At 50.6% G+C, this 17688-nt stretch overlaps 1 protein-coding gene across 1 annotated transcript in view; it reads right to left on the bottom strand.

Annotated features, from left to right (window-relative positions):
* Positions 1 to 17688, bottom strand: part of slka (STE20-like kinase a) — a 193031-nt gene that overhangs the window by 118553 nt on the left and 56790 nt on the right. Inside the window, 1 exon segment of the mRNA XM_072479761.1 lies at positions 8363 to 8527. Coding sequence (XP_072335862.1) covers positions 8363 to 8527 — 165 coding nt within the window.

Below are 17688 nucleotides of genomic sequence, written 5' to 3'. Positions count from 1 at the left end.
TGCTCTCAATACAAATTCTATTGAGAATAAAATTATGTAAAGTCTTTGTTAATAATATTTTCACAAGGACTGGATGAATTAAAACCTCAAGTTCCATTTACTACTACTGATCAAGGAATTGTTTGTTTGAATTTTGTTCTACAGAAGAGATCACAGGCACAGCTCCCCATCCATACATCTGGAACCCTCCTCCCTGTAAACTTCCCTATCTTGAACCTGACTTTCCTCACCAAAATTCTTGAATATGGTGCCACTTCTATTACAACCCCAGACCAGGCCCCAACAGTACCAGTTAGGTACTGGACCAAAACCCCAATATATTTGTTTATTTTTTTAAGACTGTGCGAGAAAGAATACTTCGCTCCAAGGTGACTGTGTAAAAAAAAATAGGGATTTGGTATTTTAAAACAAAACTTCATTATTAACACAATATTAAACTCTTTAACATCAAACCCGAAAATAACTTACAAATACCCTTTAAACAATACTACTCAATACAGTAAATACAATACTCAACTGCTATCTCTATTCCCAATTAAACAATGAGGAAATAAAACACACAGCTCTCAATCCATCGCAATGGCACAGAGGAATAATTGCTTTCCAGAACAGATTTGGCTCCTGTTAGAACACCTGCAGACTCTGGCTAGATATCTTCAATGAGCTGTTTGCCTGGTTTGTTTCAGCTTCTTCCTTGTCCTCAGACAAGTCTTCATGGCTTTAAACACTATTAATCATTTTTGTGTACTATCCTACCGTGAGAGCAAAAGGCTTTACTTGTGATTTATAAGTTAGCCAGATCAAAACTCCACTCAAAAGCTTTCTCAAAATGCCTGAATGCCTCAGCTCCACCCAACAATGACATTATCTCACCAGGCTTCAAACACATCAAATCCCCATGGACTCTCTCTAGTCAAACAACAATGCATTAGCCAATGCTTTTATTCTGGTGAATTTCACCTCTGGTTCCTCAGGAGAGTGCAGTCAGAGACGGGTTGCTCGGCTGTGTGGGTGGGTGGTGGGGCGGGGGGGAGAGAAGAGAGAGAGGGAGAGAAGAGAAGAGCAATAGTGATAGGGATTCATTAGTTAGGGGAACAGGTAGGTGCTTCTGTGGCCGCACACAGCAAGATCTCGCAAACCAATGATAACCAGAGAATCAGTTTTAATCATGTTGACGATGGAGAAGTATAGGTCAGGGCACTGGGTAACCCCACCGGCTCTGTCAAAATAGCACCAGAAGATCTTTTTCCATTTCCCGAGAGGGCAGATGGGCTCTTGGTTGAACATTTAACGGCAGCACAGTAGCACAGTGGTTAGCACTGCTGCCTCACAGTGCCAGGACCCCGGGTTCACATCTGGCCTTGGGTCACTGTCTGTGTTTGTAAATTCTCCCAATGTCTGCGTGGATTTCCTCTTGGTGCTCCCACAGTCCAAAGGTGTGCTGGTTCGGTGGATTGGCCATGACACAGCAGTGTCAGCATAGGTATTCGTGCTCATACTTCTGGGGTGGGATAGGAGCCCACATTTTCCCAACCCAGACACGAAAGAACTTTCCACTGAGTCACAACTGGCACCACAAGGGGCTGCTTTAGCACACTGAAATGAAATGAAAATCGCTTATTGTCACAAGTAGGCTTCAATGAAGTGCTGGGAACCGTGCTGCCAAGATCAAAGAATGGTCAGAAGGAGGCTGGTTTAGCACACTGGGCTAAATCGCTGGCTTTTAAAGCAGACAAAGGCAGGTCAGCAGCGTGGGTTCAATTCCCGTACCAACCTCCCCGAACAGGCGCCGGAATGTGGTGACTGGGGGCTTTTCACAGTAACTTCATTTGAAGCCTACTTGTGACAATAAGCGATTTTCATTTCATTTCACAAACTGATGTCAATGGGTCAAGTGCCAGTTGCAAAACATTTAGGGAACAGTGATCATGGGCGGGATTCTCCGCTCCCGCGACTAAGTGCCCGCACCGTTGTGAACGCCGTTGAGTTTCACGACGGCGCGAAACGGCCCAGATCGCGACCGATTCAGGGCCTGAAAATGGGCTAGGAGCGGGGCCGCAAGGAACTCGGGGGGGCGTGGCGCGAAAGCCGCGTCGTAAGCGCGCGACGCCCGAATGACGCGGAGCAGCATCACAAATGGCGCGATCCGCGCACGGAAGGACCCAGGAGGAGGAGAGATGGCTGAGCCCCGACGAGCCGCACCGAGGTTCCGGGACACGGACCTGGACACCCTCCTCAATGAGGTTGAACAACGAAGGGCCACCCTCTGCCCAAGACGCTGGCGTCGCCAGCCGTCCAGCACGGTGAGGCGTGGCTGGCGTGACATTGGCACCACTGCGAGTGCTGTGGGGCACACCCCCCGGTCCGGGGAACAGTGTCGGAAGAAGCTGCACGACCTCACTCGGGCTGCCAGGGTAAGTGCCATGAGGGTGCCCAAGGGTTACAACCAACCCCCCCCAAGGCACGAGGGGGGGGGAAGTGGGAGGGGGGGAAGTGGAAGGGGGGGGTGGGAGGGGGGGGAAGTGGAAGGGGGGGTGGGGGGGGTCATGGTGCACAGCCTTGTACTCGACCCACATGAGCACCACGACCCCCTGGAGAGATGCCATGGCGTGGCTCCAACTGTCTCCCCATTAATATAGCCTCTATCTGCTCACCCTGATGATACCCGCCTAATTGTGATGCTTTATCCCAACCCCCCCACAGGACAAGACAGCTCACAACCAAAGTGAGCGTATGAGAACCGGAGGGGGTTCTCCTGTGCTGCACCCCCTAAACGTTCACGAGCAGAGGGCCCTGGACATCGCTGGGGGATCCGCCACCCGGGAGGTCGCGACATGCCAGGTCGGAGGCGCAGAAGCCCGTCATCGCCCCCTCACACTCTGGCCACTGCACCCCCGATCCCCTCCCCCCTCACACTCTGGCCACTGCACCCCCGATCCCCTCCCCCCTCACACTCTGGCCACTGCACCCTCGATCCCCTCCCCCCTCACACTCTGGCCACTGCACCCCGATCCCCTCCCTCCTCACACTCTGGCCACTGCACCCTCGATCCCCTCCCCCCTCATACACTGCCCCCACCACCACCATACACCCGGCCCAGCGTGTCTAACGAACCCCATATCGTTGTGTTCCCCAGGGCCAGCCGCCGAACGTCCAGGGTCATCTCGGCCAAGTCACAGCCGACCATCTGCAACCTCAACCGCACCCAGGGACGCACGGCAGAGGGTGGCAGGAGGTCGGACAGGAGGGCCATCCTCTCAGTATGGGACGCTGGAGGGGGACGCACAGAGGACGGACAGAGACAATACTGAGGGGCACAGGACGGACAGTGACGAGAGTGATGGCTGTGCATTGCCCGAAGGTAAGGCCACGAGCCACGACAGTGACGGGGACAGTGGACGGTGACGCACAGAGGACGGCCACACAGCCCACGGAATCACCTGGAGCGGAACATCACATGGGCCACATGCACCCTGCGCCGGGCCATGAGGGGGACCAGGACACACCAGACTTCTTTACGGACGGTGACCTAGAGCTAGCGGCACTGCTGTCTCCCACACCATCCACCATCACAGAGACACTCACCTCGGTTGGGCAAATAAGTGATGAGGCACCCGGGTCACAGTCTGGTGCGCACCACACAGCCGAGCCGGTACAGCAGGTGGAGTTTGGAGCAGCCGAGGGGCTGGACGGTCGGAGGGCAGCCCAGGCCCAGCAAGCAGCTGCCACCCAGACGGTTCCCGGGTTCCTGGATGTACTTGACCCACCCGGACACCCAATGCATGTGGACACCCAGGGACTGAATAACGGGATGAGGGCCATCTTCCAGGACCTGCACACGCAGTTGGAGGAGTTCATTCGCGTCCAGGAGCAGGGTGTGGTGCCGCTCATCGCAGCCACCCAGGCTGATACCGCAAGGGTGGCGTCCGCGGTGGAGGCAATGGGTGAAACGGTTTTGGCCATTGGTCAGGTTCTGCAAGGCGTTGGGCTTCACGTGCACGCGTCATCCATGGCCCAGGAGAGGGCTGCCCTCTCACAGGCAGCCATCTCAGAGCCAACACGACATTGCCGCCGCTCTCCGGGCCCTGGCCGAGTCTCACCATGCCATGGCCCGGTCCCAGCAGTCAGTCGCGGAGAGCATAGACCGCCTGGCGCACGTGATGGATGGCGTAGCGCACTCACTGGTTGAGTCTGGCAGGAATGTCGCACTCCCTGCGCTCCGTCTCTGCGAACATTCGGACCATGGTCGATACCACTGCAGGCCTCCAAGACTGGCAGCGGCAGGTGTCGGTGGTGCGACGGGGCATGTCTCCGAGCGCATCTCCATCCCACAGTGAGGCCCGGGGGCCACTGGGCTCCCCGAGGGAGGTGGTGGTTCTGGGGCCCGTCTCGGTATCTCCAGCAAGGGGCGTCCCTGAACACTCGGCCTCCCCCTGTTCCATCCCTGGCGCATCTGGTGGGCAGTGGGCAGGACAGGGTGGCACCACGCCATCCAGCACGCCCGCCGAGCAGCCTGGCCCATCGAAGCCCGGCCGCCACAGGAAACACATGCCGACGGGGAGCCATGTCGCAGGGCGTGATTCTCAGCATTCCGCCTCCACTCCTGCTGTACCATTTGGGGAGACACCTAGACGTAGTGGTAGGGCCCGTAAGGCAAAGAAGTTCGAAACATTAAGGGCAGCACGGTAGCATTGTGGTTAGCACAATTGCTTCACAGCTCCAGAGTCCCAGGTTCCATTCCGGCTTGGGTCACTGTCTGTGCGGAGTCTGCACGTCCTCCCCGTGTGTGCGTGGGTTTCCTCCAGTGCTCCGGTTTCCTCCCACAGTCCAAAGATGTGCAGGTTAGGTGGATTGGCCATGATAAATTGCCCTTAGCATCCAAAATTGCCCTTAGTGTTGGGTGGGGTTACTGGGTTATGGGGATAGGGTGGAGGTGTTGACCTTGGGTAGGATGCTCTTTCCAAGAGCCGGTGCAGACTTGATGGGCCGAATGGCCTCCTTCTGCACTGTAAATTCTATAATAATAACATAGTAAGTTGGCACGGGTGCAGGGCACAGTTTAGTTGTAGGGGGTAGGGCATTTGTATGTGAATGTCACAATTAAACTCACTGTTGCACTTAACCTGTAAGACTCTGTGCTATGTCCGGTGCCAGGGGGCTCGTGAGGGTGACCGAGTGACGCTGTGGTTAACGAGCGGTTCAACGTCGGTGTCTGATGTGCTGTCCCTTTCCCCCCGCCTCCCAAAATCGGACACTGTAGTCCTCGGCACTCCGACGCCAGCAACCCCACACGGGCACGTGATGAAGTGTCCGTGACGAACGCTGTGACCACCGGAGTGCATGGTTCAGCTATAGCCATGAGTCAGACCTTGGCTGGCGAATCTGAGCTCACAGCTCATCGCAGAGCGGGCTGTCTTCATTCAACATGGCACTGATCACACCCGCTTACCCAATCAGCACTGTGCAATCCCGTAGTGCCACAGTGGTGAGGTGATGTGGAATTGGTGCCGTGAACGCGGTGCAGAGGTGCGGGGGAGGGGGGGGTGCAGTGTGGTGCCCGTGTACAGGAGTGACGGTGCAAGTGGCAGTGTTCAGCGAATCCCTCCCCCACGGTGCATGAACCGTGCGGCCACCAACGCGTCGCGTGCCTGCTGTCCTCGACGGTGCCGTTGTGCAGCCACCTGGACGTAACCAGCACCCGGGCAGTGTCTGCGTCCTGCACCCCTCCCCCACCCTGATGCACGCCATCATCCTCATCCTCCGCATCCTCCTCTTCCCCATCCCCCTCGTTTGCGTTGGCTCCGGTGCCGTCGGGTCCTCCCTCCGACTCCTCCACCGGGGCATCTCCCCTCTGCATGGCAATGTTGTGCATCGCACAGCAGACCACAACTATTGGACCGACCCTGTCGGGCCGGTACTGCAGGGCCCCTCCGGAGCGGTCCAGGCATCTGAATCGCATCATCAGCAGCCCGAAGCACCGCTCCACCACACCCCTGGTTGCTGCATGGGCCTCGTTGTATAGGCTCTCCGCGTTGGTGTGAGGCCTCCGTATTGGCGTCAGCAGCCATGACCTCAACGGATAGCCCCTGTCGCCCAGCAACCAACCCCTCAGCCGGGGGGGGGCATCCATCGAACATTGCGGGATGAACAACAGTGCCAGAATGTAGGCGTCATGCACACTCCCGGGGTACCTTGCACACACGTGCATGATCGTCATGTGGGGGTCGCACACCACCTGAATGTTCATGGAGTATGCACCCTTCCTGTTCATGAACACTTCCCTGTTGTCTGCAGGCGGGCGCATGGGGATGTGCACACCATCGATGACACCCTGGACCATCGATATCCCGGCCACCTTGGCGAATCCACGTGCCCGTGTTTCCTGCTGTGCTCGTTCCTCAGGGAATTTAATGTATCTGTCCGCGATGGCGTACAGGGCGTCGGTCACGGCCCGGATGCACCTGTGGACCGATGCCTGTGAGATCCCGGATAGGTCCCAGCTCGGTGCCTGGAAGGAACCGGTCGCATAAAAGTTTAGGGCCACCGTCACCTTGACGGAGACTGGTATCGCGTGTCCTCCTCCCATTCCACGTGGGGCGAGGTGTGCCACGAGGTGGCATATATGTGCGACCGTCTCCCTGCTGAACCATAGTCTCCTCCTGCAGGTGATGTCTGTTAGGGCCTCGAGCGACACTCTGTCACAGTACACCCTCGGCCTTGCTGGATGCCTGTGGCGCGCTGGCACCACCATCAGTGGCTCCTCCTCCTCCCCCCCATGCACTTTGATATCAGTGCCCGCTTCCTGTGCATTCCTCACCGTCTGGGGGTCCCTGGACATTCCGGGCCTGAGCGCCTGCGGCCTGCGCGGCGACGACGGGCCACTCCTCGGCCATCCCCTCTGCTCCAGCAGCAGCCGCTGCATCTGCAGCCACTGTGGGCCGTCGCAGTCTACGCTGCCGGATAGCCACCTGCAGTGCTGCGGCTCCAACACGGCTGTGACCATCGCTGTCTGGTTGGCATACATGGTGACCTGCAGGAGGGTGGTGGGGGGCAGAGAAACGACATGTTACACGGAGGTTCTTCCACACCTCGGCAGCCGGGTTGCACGAGATACCTGTGTGCCCCGGTGGCCTGGTCACGCTGCAGATACGCAGCCAGCCTAACACCTGGTCACTGTCTGCGCCCAACGGTCAGTTCACACCGTCCTCCTCACCAGTGTGCCAGTCGCCTGTGCCCATCAGCTACACAATAACCTGCGGCCGTGTCCTCGTCACTGTCCTGCCAGATCAGGGCGGCTTACATGTTGCATCCGCGGGTGAACGACACCCTCCACACTCTCCCTCACCCCCCTCCCACCTCCACTCCCTCCCTCACCCCCCCTCCCACCTCCACTCCCTCCCTCACCCCCCCTCCCACCCCCTCATTGGCCGCAGCGTTCTCGGGGAAGCCGACCCGGTCTGCAGGAGCTCAGCAACAGTCCGCTCACCTCCTCACTGCTCAGCGTCAGCCAGCACGACTGGCTGGCGACTTTATTTACCAGGTGTGAACGGCGACGGTGTGAACTGGGGTCACGCCGTCGGGACTTCGGCCCATTCAGGCCGGAGAATAACGGGGGTGCCGGAGAATCGCCATTTTGGGTGTCTCGGGCGATTCTCCGGCCTGCGCCGAACTCGACGGGGCCGATCTCGCCGCTTGGGAGAATTGCGGGAGGGCGTCGGACCGGTGTCGCGTGGAAAACTGGCGCGGCAGGCAATTTTCCCAACTGGCGCGGCATCGGAGAATCGCGCCCCATATTATCATACGGTCGAGATTAGCTAGGGAAAAAGACAAGGAGTAATTTAGAGTAAAAATGCTGATCTCGAGGACGACCAATTTCAGTGGGTTGAGAAAAAGTCTGCCCCAGGTAAACGGGAAACAAAATTTCCCCACGGCAAAACTGTAATGGAACAAAGAGCCATCTTTAAATAGGAAATGGCGCATGTAAAATCGAGCTATATTTCTATGAGGGGGAAAGGTAGGTCAACGAATGTTAGAGCTCTCTGAATGATGAAAGAAATGGAGAGTAGGATGAAGCAGAAAATGGTGTGGATGACGGAGAGATACAAGAGAAAATCAGGTTGAATATAGAAAGCTCAGAAAAGTGAAAAAGGAAATAAAAAAGGCAAAGAGAAAGTATGAGAAGAGATTGACAGTGTACATGAAAGGAATCTAAAAATATTGTATAATATAATGCTGAGGGAGTGTTGCATTCACAAAGGTGCTGCCCTTCAAATTAGATGTGAAATGACATCCAAAGTCCCAGAGATGGAAGCTCGTGTTCAACCTAAGCATTGGTATTACTGACGGGAGGAATGCCTCTTACCCACAGCTTGTTTTCATAGTAAAATGCATCAAGCAGCTTGACGATATGATGGTGATCACATGATGCTAGGATATCAATTTCGACAATATAATCTTCCAGCTCTTCCTCACTCTTTGTTTCGATCACCTTTGCTGCAGCAAGAATTCCAGTTTGTTTGTTCTGTGCCTGTGATGTGAAAGTAACCACATTGTTAGGCAGTGCTGGCATCAATTGAATTACTAAAATGTATATTCATGCAAAAAGTGCAATGTCAACAATAAAACAATATAACAACATCATACATAAATGTGTATTCATACAGAAATTCACAACAATTTATTTACTCAGAAATTGAAATGCAAACTGACATTAAACTAAAACTGACTAGAGATAGAAAATACAACATCAACATAGCTTTTAAACCTGACCAACCTGACTGAGTTTGTTGAAGTTACAGATAAACAAGGGTTATCCGGCAGATGTAATATATTTGGATTTTCAATAAGCTTTCAATTAGGTCCAGATAGTCGAGTCATGATTAAGATCAGAATGTGTGGACAAGTATCCAAGTTCCAGTTATAATATGGAGTTCTAGAATCCATATTATAAATATAGAGGCACTGGAGAAGGTACAACAAAGTACAATGGAATGATACAGAGCAAGAGCTTCTGCTCTTCAGAAAGACTGAGCAGGTTGCAGCTCTTTTCACTGGGAAAGGGAAGGCTGAGGTGACCTGATCGAGGTATTGAAGATTATGAAAGGGTTTGATTGGGTAAATGTGGAAAAAATGTTGCTTTCTTTTCGCAAGATTAGAATTAGGGCCCATAACTGTGTAATAATAATCGCTTATTGGCACAAGTAGGCTTCAATGAAGTTACTGTGAAAAGCCCCTAGTCGCCACATTCTGGCACCTGTTCAGGGAGGCCGGTACGGAAATTGAACCCGTGCTGCTGGCATTGTTCTGCATTACAAACCAGCTGTTTAGCCCACTGTGCTAAACCAGCCCCTTTAGGATAACTAACTAATCCAATTGGGAATATAGGAAGTGGCGGGAATGTGTGACGCACTACAAGGGGTTGTTGAGACGAATGACATGGATGCATTTATGGAGAAACTGAACAAAAACATGAGAGAGACAGGAATAGAAGGATATGCGATTTGATAAAGAAGGGTAGAGGTGGCTCCTGTTGAATCAAGCTGTTGTAAATACTTTGTAAACGAAGAATGATGGCACAGTGGTTAGCACTGCTGCCTCACGGCGCCAGGGACCCGAGTTTAATTCCCGCCTTGGGTCACTGTCCGTGTGGAATTTGCACTTTCTCACCAATGTCTGCCTGGGTTTCCTCCGGGTGCTCTGGTTTCCTCCCACAGTCCAAAAATGTGCAGGTTAGGTGGATTGGCCATGATAAATTACCCTTAGTGTCCAAAAGGTAAGGTGGGGTTACTGGGTTACGGGGATAGGTAGGATGCTCTTTCAGAGGGTCAGTGCAGACTCGATGGGCTGAATGGCCTCCTTCTGCGCTGTTATGATTCGAAAATATCCATCATTAAACAAGACTATGTTTGATATGCATATGTTGTCAGGGACTGTTATATTTCTCTGTCCTCAATGAGATAGATTTCATTCTACAGTTCATCAGCTGTCACACGTAATGACCCTTAAAACTCAGGGTAGGTAGTGCCATAGTGATATTATCACTGTATGAGTAATCCAGAGGCCCAAGCGAATCCCACCGGGGCATATGGTGGAATTTAAATTCAGCTTAAACGTAGAATTAAAAATCTAGTCTTTGCAACAGAAACCATGAAACCATTGCTGCAAAAACCCATCTGGTTCACTAATGTCCTTTAGGGAAGGAAATCTGCCGTCCTTACCTGGTCTGACCTACATGTGACTCCAGACCCACAGCAATGTGGTTGACTCTTAAATGCCCTCTGAGATGGCCCAGCAAGCCAGTTATATCAAACCAAATAATAAAAAGGAATGAAACTGGATAGATCACCTGGCCTCAACCTAGGCATCGGCAATGACAAATTCAGCCCAGTCAACCCTGCAAAGTCCTCCTTACTAACATCTGGGCGCTTGTGCCAACATTGGGAGAGCTGTCTCACAGACTAATTAAGCAATAGCCTGACACAGTCATACTCACAGAATCATATCTTACAGACAATGTCTTAGAGACCATCACCATTCCTGACTATGTCCTGTCCCAACGACAGAACAGACCCATCAGAGGAGGTGGCACAGTGGTATACAGCCAGGAAGGAGTTACCCAAGCAGATCTTAACATCGACTCTGGACTCCATGAGGTTTCACGGTATCAGGTCAAACATGGGCAAGGAGATCCCCTGCTGATCACCTCCGCCGACCGCACCGTCCTCATTACGCCTCCATATTGAATACCATTTGGAAGAAGCACTAAGTGTGGCAAGGGCACAGAATATACTCTGGGTGGGGGACCTAAATGCCCATGAGCAACAGTAACTCAGTAGCACCATTACTGATGGAACTGGCCAAGTCCAAAAGGACATATCCGCAATACTGGGTCTGCAGCAGGTGGTGAGAGAACAAAGAACAAAGAACAAAGAAATGTACAGCACAGGAACAGGCCCTTCGGCCCTCCAAGCCCGTGCCGACCATGCTGCCCGACTAAACTACAATCTTCTACACTTCCGGGGTCCGTATCCCTCTAATCCCATCCTATTCATATATTTGTCAAGATGCCCCTTAAATGTCCCCATCGTCCCTGCTTCCACCACCTCCTCCGGCAGCGAGTTCCAGGCACCCACTACCCTCTGCGTAAAACACTTGCCTCGTACATCTACTCTAAACTTTGCCCCTCTCACCTTAAACCTATGCCCCCTAGTAATTGACCCCTCTACCCTGGGGAAAAGCCTCTGACTATCCATACCAAGAGGGGAAAGCCTACAAGACCTCATCCTCACCAACCTGCTTGCCACAGATGCACCTCTCCATGACAGTCCTTGAGGAGATGCCCCCCTTCACAATGAAGATCCCTCCATCACGTTTTGAAAAACTACCACCACGCGAAATGAGTGAGATTTTGAACAGATCTAGCAACTCAGATTGGGTATCCATGAGGCTCTGTAAGCCATCAGGTGTAGCAGCAGAATTGTAAACAACTACAATCAATAGCCTCATGGTCCTGGCATAACACCCACTCTACCATTACCAACAAGCAGGGAGATCAACCCAGGCTCAATGAAGAGTGCAGGAGAGCATTCCAGGAGCAACACCACACAACCTAACAATGAGGTGCCAACCTGGTGAAGCTGCAATTACCACCGTGCCAAACAGCAAAGGAGCAAGTGATAGACAGAGCAAAGCGATCCACAACCAATGGATCAGATCTAAGCTCTGCAGTCCTGCCACACCCAGTTATAGGAAGAAAGGAACAGAAGTAGACCATTCAGCCCATCGAGCCTGCTCCGCCATTCAATACAACCATTGCTAATCGGACACTTTAGTTCCTTTTACACACACCATTCCCATAATCCTTTACTTTATTGTTAATCAGAAATGTAACAATCTCTACCTTTATCCACAGCCTCCGGGATAGAGATTCCAAAGATAGAGACCCTCCGTGTAAAGAAACAACTCCTCACCTCTGTCATAAGTGGCTTCCCCCTTATTTTGCAATTGTGCCCCCTGGTTCTAGACTCTGGTACCAAGAGAAACATCTTACCTATATCTACCCTGTCCATTCCTTCAAGTATTTTGCAGGTTTCAATGAGATCACCTCTCATTTTTCGAAACTCTAGAGAATACAGGCCCAGTTTGCCCAATCTTTCTTCATAAGACAGTCCCACCATCCCTGGAACAAGTCTGGTGAATCTTCGTTACGCTCTCAAAGAACAAAGAAATGTACAGCACAGGAACAGGCCCTTCGGCCCTCCAAGCCTGCGCCGACCATGCTGCCCGTCTAAACTAAAATCTTATGCACTTCCGGGGTCCGTATCCCTCTAATCCCATCCTAGTCATGTATTTGTCAAGATGCCCCTTAAATGTCATTAACGTCCCTGCTTCCACCACCTCCTCCCGCAGCGAGTTCCAGGCACCCACTACCCTCTGTGTAAAAAAAGTTGCCTCGTACATCTCCTCTAATCCTTGCCCCTCGTACCTTAAACCTATGCCCCCCTGTAATTGACCCCTCTACCCTGGGAAAAAGCCTCTGACTATCCACTCTGTCTGTGCCCCTCATAATTTTGTAGACCTCTAGGTCTACATTTTCCTCCGAATCATTTATATATACTACGAACAGCAAAGGTCCCAGCACTGATCCCTGCAGAACACCACTAGTCACAACCCTCCAATCAGAAAAGCACCCTTCCATTGCTACTCTCTGCCTTCTATGACCTAGCTAGTTCTGTATCCATCTTGCCAGTTCACTCCTGATCCCGTGTGACTTCACCTTTTGTACCAGTCTGCCATGAGGGACCTTGTTAAAGGCCTTACTGAAGTCCATATGGACAACATCCACTACCCTACCTACATCAATCATCTTTGTGACCTCCTCGAAAAACTCTATCAAGTTAGTGAGACACGACCTCCCCTTCACAAAACCGTGCTGCCTCTCGCTAATACATCCATTTGCTTCCAAATGGGAGTAGATCCTGTCTCGAAGAATTCTCTCCAGTAATTTCCCTACCACTGACGTAAGGCTCACCGGCCTGTAGTTCCCTGGATTACTCTTGCTACCCTTCTTAAACAAAGGAACAACATCTCTCGATGACAATAATGTCTTCTCCGAGGTAAGGGGACTAAAACTGCACACAGTACTCCAGGTGCAGTCTAACCAAGCTTCTATACAATGGAATAAAGACCTCACTACTGCACTCAAATCCTCTTGTGATAAAGGCTAACATTCTATTAACCTTCCTAATAGCCTGCTCCAGCTGCATGTCAGCCTTCAGTGACTTATGGGCAAGGACACCCAGGACCCTACCATGGTGTACCTACAACCTCAGGGACTGCAGCAGTTCAAGAAGGCAGCTCACCACCACTTTCTCAAGGGCAACTAGGGATGGGCAATAAATGCTGGCCTAGCCAGCGATGCACACGTACCGTGAATGATTTTTAAAAAAATCTTCAATTCCCCAGACACGCTCTCCAGAGGACCAATACTGGTTTTAGTTGCTCTTTTCCTATTCAAATACTTGCAGACATTTTTACTGTTTTTATATTACTAGCTAGCTTTCTCTCATGCTCTGCTTTCAACCTCTTTATTATATTTTCGGTCATTCTTTGCAAGTTCTTAACATCTGTCTAATGCTCTGACCTACCACTAATCTTTGCAGAGCTGTAAAATCTCCCTCAATTTGAATTGATTTTGGAGCAAGCAAGGAGCAATAGGGACTTGCCACATGCACTCTGCGTATTGACGTTGTAACTCTGAGAAAGGAATTACATTTTTTAAACTGTCATGGGCCCACACCTCTCTATTTCAAACTGAACATGAAATTTTGCGATCGCTGTTACCTTGAGGCTCCTTTACCATGAGGTTATAGATTAATCCTGTCCTAATGGGCAGCACGGTAGCACAAGTGGATAGCACTGTGTCTTCACAGCGCCAGGGTCCCCAGGTTCGATTCCCCGCTGGGTCACTGTCTGTGTGGAGTCTGCACGTTCTCCCCGTGTCTGCGTGGGTTTCTTCCGGCTGCTCCGGTTTCCTCCCACAGTCCAAAGACGTGCAGGTTAGGTGGATTGGCCATGATAAATTGCCCTTAGTGTCCAAAAAGGTTAGGAGGGGTTATTGGGTTACGGGGATAGGGATAGGGTGGAAGTGAGGGCATAAGTGGGTCGGTGCAGACTCGATGGGCCAAATGGCCTCCTTCTACACTGTATGTTCAATGTTCTATGTTTTGCACAGGTTTAGGATAGTCTGCTCCCTGGTTGGTTCTTCATTGTACTGCTCGAAGAAATTGTCCCAAAAATACATTATGAACTCTGCAAATCTGATTTTGTCAATCTCCAAGTATATTAAAGTCACAAGTGATTATCACAGTGCCTTTCTTACACATCCCATTTATTTCTTTGTGAATGGCATGTCCTACAGTGTAACTACTATAAGCTGCCCTGACTAATGACTCTTACTGTTACTATTTCTTATCTCTACCAAAACTGATTCCACATCTTGCTCTTTAAAGCTAATGAACAGAATTACCTCTCCACCTTTTCTGAGCTTCCTGACATTCCGATAGGTCAAATACCTTCAATATTCAGGTCCCAGCCTTGGTCACCTCTCAAATATCTCTCTGCAATGCCTTTTAGGTAATCTCTCCCTGTACTAACAATTGATTCCTTTTGTTACAGATGCTATGTGCATTCAGATACGGGTTTTAAATTCTTTTTACACTATTTTAGTCTTTATCTGCTTGTGCACTCTGATTGTATCCACGGTGAGGGCCTCCTGCAGTGATGCCCCAAGGCTGAGATGATTGGCCTCCAATAACCACACCTTTGTGCTCGGTATGACTCCAACCTGTTCTTTGCGATTCCATTGACTTCAATTTTTCTGAAGATCCTTCATGCCAAATTCAGTTCAATACAGTCTTAATGCCAAAAGCAATTATTCTCATCACCCTCCTGAATCCAGCTCTTCTGCCCATATTTGGACAGTCTTTACCAGTTAGGAGCCTAGTGACCCTGGCAGAACAGAAACTAAATATCAGTGAGCAGGTTAGTGCTGAGTCTAAGTGCTGCTTGATATTGTTAACGAGCCCTGCCACCATCTTGCCGATGATCAAGAGTAGACTGATGGGGTTGGTGTGAGGGTGGAGAAGATGGTAAGTGCCAGGCCCAAATCCCAAAGGGAAACTCGAGCAAGCTGCCAGAATAGTTTTCAATTTGTATATTATGAGGAGGTATCTGAAGTCAAGATAAGTAAATTGCAGACCACTTGTGAAGATTTTAGATATTAAATTTAAACATTTATTAAATAAAAAGCACTTGAAGACACAAGAACAAGGCTCAGTGGTTAGCACTGCTGCCTCACAGCGCCAGGGATCTGGATTCAATTCCGACCTTGGGTAATATTGTGTGGGTCTGCATTTTCTCACCGTGTCGCGTGGGTTTCCACCGGGTCCGGTTCCCTCCCACAGTCCAAAGATGTGCAGGTTAGTTGAAATCCTTCTGCACTGTAGAGATTCTATGATTCTAACATATTTACACAAAAAACATGCTCTTCAAACATTTCCTAAAATATAATGTGAAGAAACTCAGCTAAACTCTCTCTTGATGGCAACAGTCCTTATAGATTTTCTAATCTATAGAAATTCCAGTAACATTACCACTCGGGGAAATCTTACACAGGCTTTGCCTCTCTGAGGGTGGCAACAGCTGGTGTTCACAGGTCTGTCTCCAGCAAATATTTCCTTAATCAAGATCTCATATGCAGCCCCTAAGTCTTCAATTCTTCTTCAAATATATTGTTTCCCTTTTATCTTCAACTCTCTTGTATTTATTATTAATTATTATTATTTACAGACTTTCCTGGCTAGGGGTGTGGCTCAATCTTCAGTAAGTCTTCAGAATTTATAATAAGGAATAAGGAAATGGAAGAAAAATGAAACAAATAGTTAGGGTGAATTTCTCCCATCTTCAGGCTAAGTGCAGTGGGCAGCTCCAGGGTTACCTGCCTGCCAACCAGAATGGCAGGGTCCCGTGCCAGAATCTGCTCTTAGAACCTAATTAATTATGCACAGACAAGTTCCCCTCCAACTCTCCTGGTTGGCCCGCAGCCGATTCGTCTGCCCGCCCTCAGTTGACAGGTTTAATGGTCCTGGTGCCATATTTAAATACCAGTCCAGCACACTCGTGTCACTCTCTCCAGCACACCTGCCTTCACCATACCGTGCAGAATGTCAGCGACCCAGAAGGAAAAGGGAAGCAACCACAAAAGGAAGCCTGTTCCTCAATTCAACGTCTTCTCCCGAGCCCATCACCTACGAGGCACTCCTGCCCCACTTGGACCTCTGGATACTTCATTCATCCCCTCCCAGTGAACAATGTGCTATCCCTTTGGCCCCCTTGTTTGAGAGCTTTTCATCCAGCCTCGTCAGGGTCCAGCTTCACTCCCCTTGATCTTCCCTCTCTCTTCCATTGTTCGTCTTCTTCATCCACATCCCTGCCCCCCCGTCTGCAATCGTGAACTCTCACCTCCCCTTACCACCTTACCCAGCCCTTTTTCCACATTGTCCCCTTGCCTTCGTCAAGCCACCACACCCCCCTCTCCCACTCCGTCAAACTTTGGACCTTTCTGCAGCAGCTACACAGGTCTCACAGCATACTGCTGTCCAACTGGACCAGGTGTGTGCATGGGGCACCTGGGGTATGCAGACCCTGTGCTTCCCAACCTCTGAACTGAACCGACAGAGGGTCCGTGGGTCAGACAACATGATGCTATCCATGAAGAGCAGCTCGGCATGGGGATGGAGGGCAAGAACCGATCTGCCCCGGCAGAGTGATGGAGAACTCTCCAGGATCAGTGTAGCACTAAGGCAGAAACATTCCTTGCACTCACTTCAAAGTCTCTTGCCAAATGAGGACCATCTTGTGCACGCTACTCTCCAGAAGTCAAGTTTGACGCCGACGTGATTTTCCGCTGGCGTAACACAAGATTGGAAGGCCTGACGGGACACTACCGGGCAGCTGTTTTAATGACCATTCATGGGAGGCAAATGATGTTCACACTACCCACCAGCACATTACCAACTTTTTGGCTTCCACCAGATTCTCTGTGCCCACATCCAAACCCACCACGGGCGCTTTGGGAGAATTCCACCCTCAGTGTCTGTCTTCGCAGAGGGAAATATTAAAAACCTCCAAGAAATAACAGAGAATCAGGGGACGAGTGTAAATGAGGGACTGCAAGATATTAATATTGGTAAAACAAAGATAAGGGAATAGTGTAGATGGGCTTTAGAGTGGTTTCACAGGCAGGCGCAACATCGAGGGCTGAAGGGCCTGTACTGCGCTGTAATGTTCTATGTTTTATAAAGTACTAGAGAAATTAATGAAATATCAAGTCGATAAATCCCCTGTACCCAATGATCTACATCCCAGAGTGTGAAAGAGGTGGAGAGATAGGAGATGCATTGGTGGTCATCTTTCAAAATTCTATAGACTCTGGAGTGGTTGCTGCAGATTGGAAGGTGGCGAATGAACCCCACTATCTTAGGAGGGAGAGAGAAAATGGGAAACTACAAACCTGCTAGCTTGACATCAGTAGTAGGGAAAATACTAGAATCCATAGTAAAGGATGTGACAAGAGGGCACTTTGAAGAAAATTATAGGATTGGACAGATTCCGTGTGGATGCATGAAA

This window comes from Scyliorhinus torazame, chromosome 16, assembly GCF_047496885.1.
Source record: "Scyliorhinus torazame isolate Kashiwa2021f chromosome 16, sScyTor2.1, whole genome shotgun sequence".
Taxonomy (NCBI): domain Eukaryota; kingdom Metazoa; phylum Chordata; class Chondrichthyes; order Carcharhiniformes; family Scyliorhinidae; genus Scyliorhinus; species Scyliorhinus torazame.
This window is presented reverse-complemented; position numbering and strand designations above follow the sequence as displayed.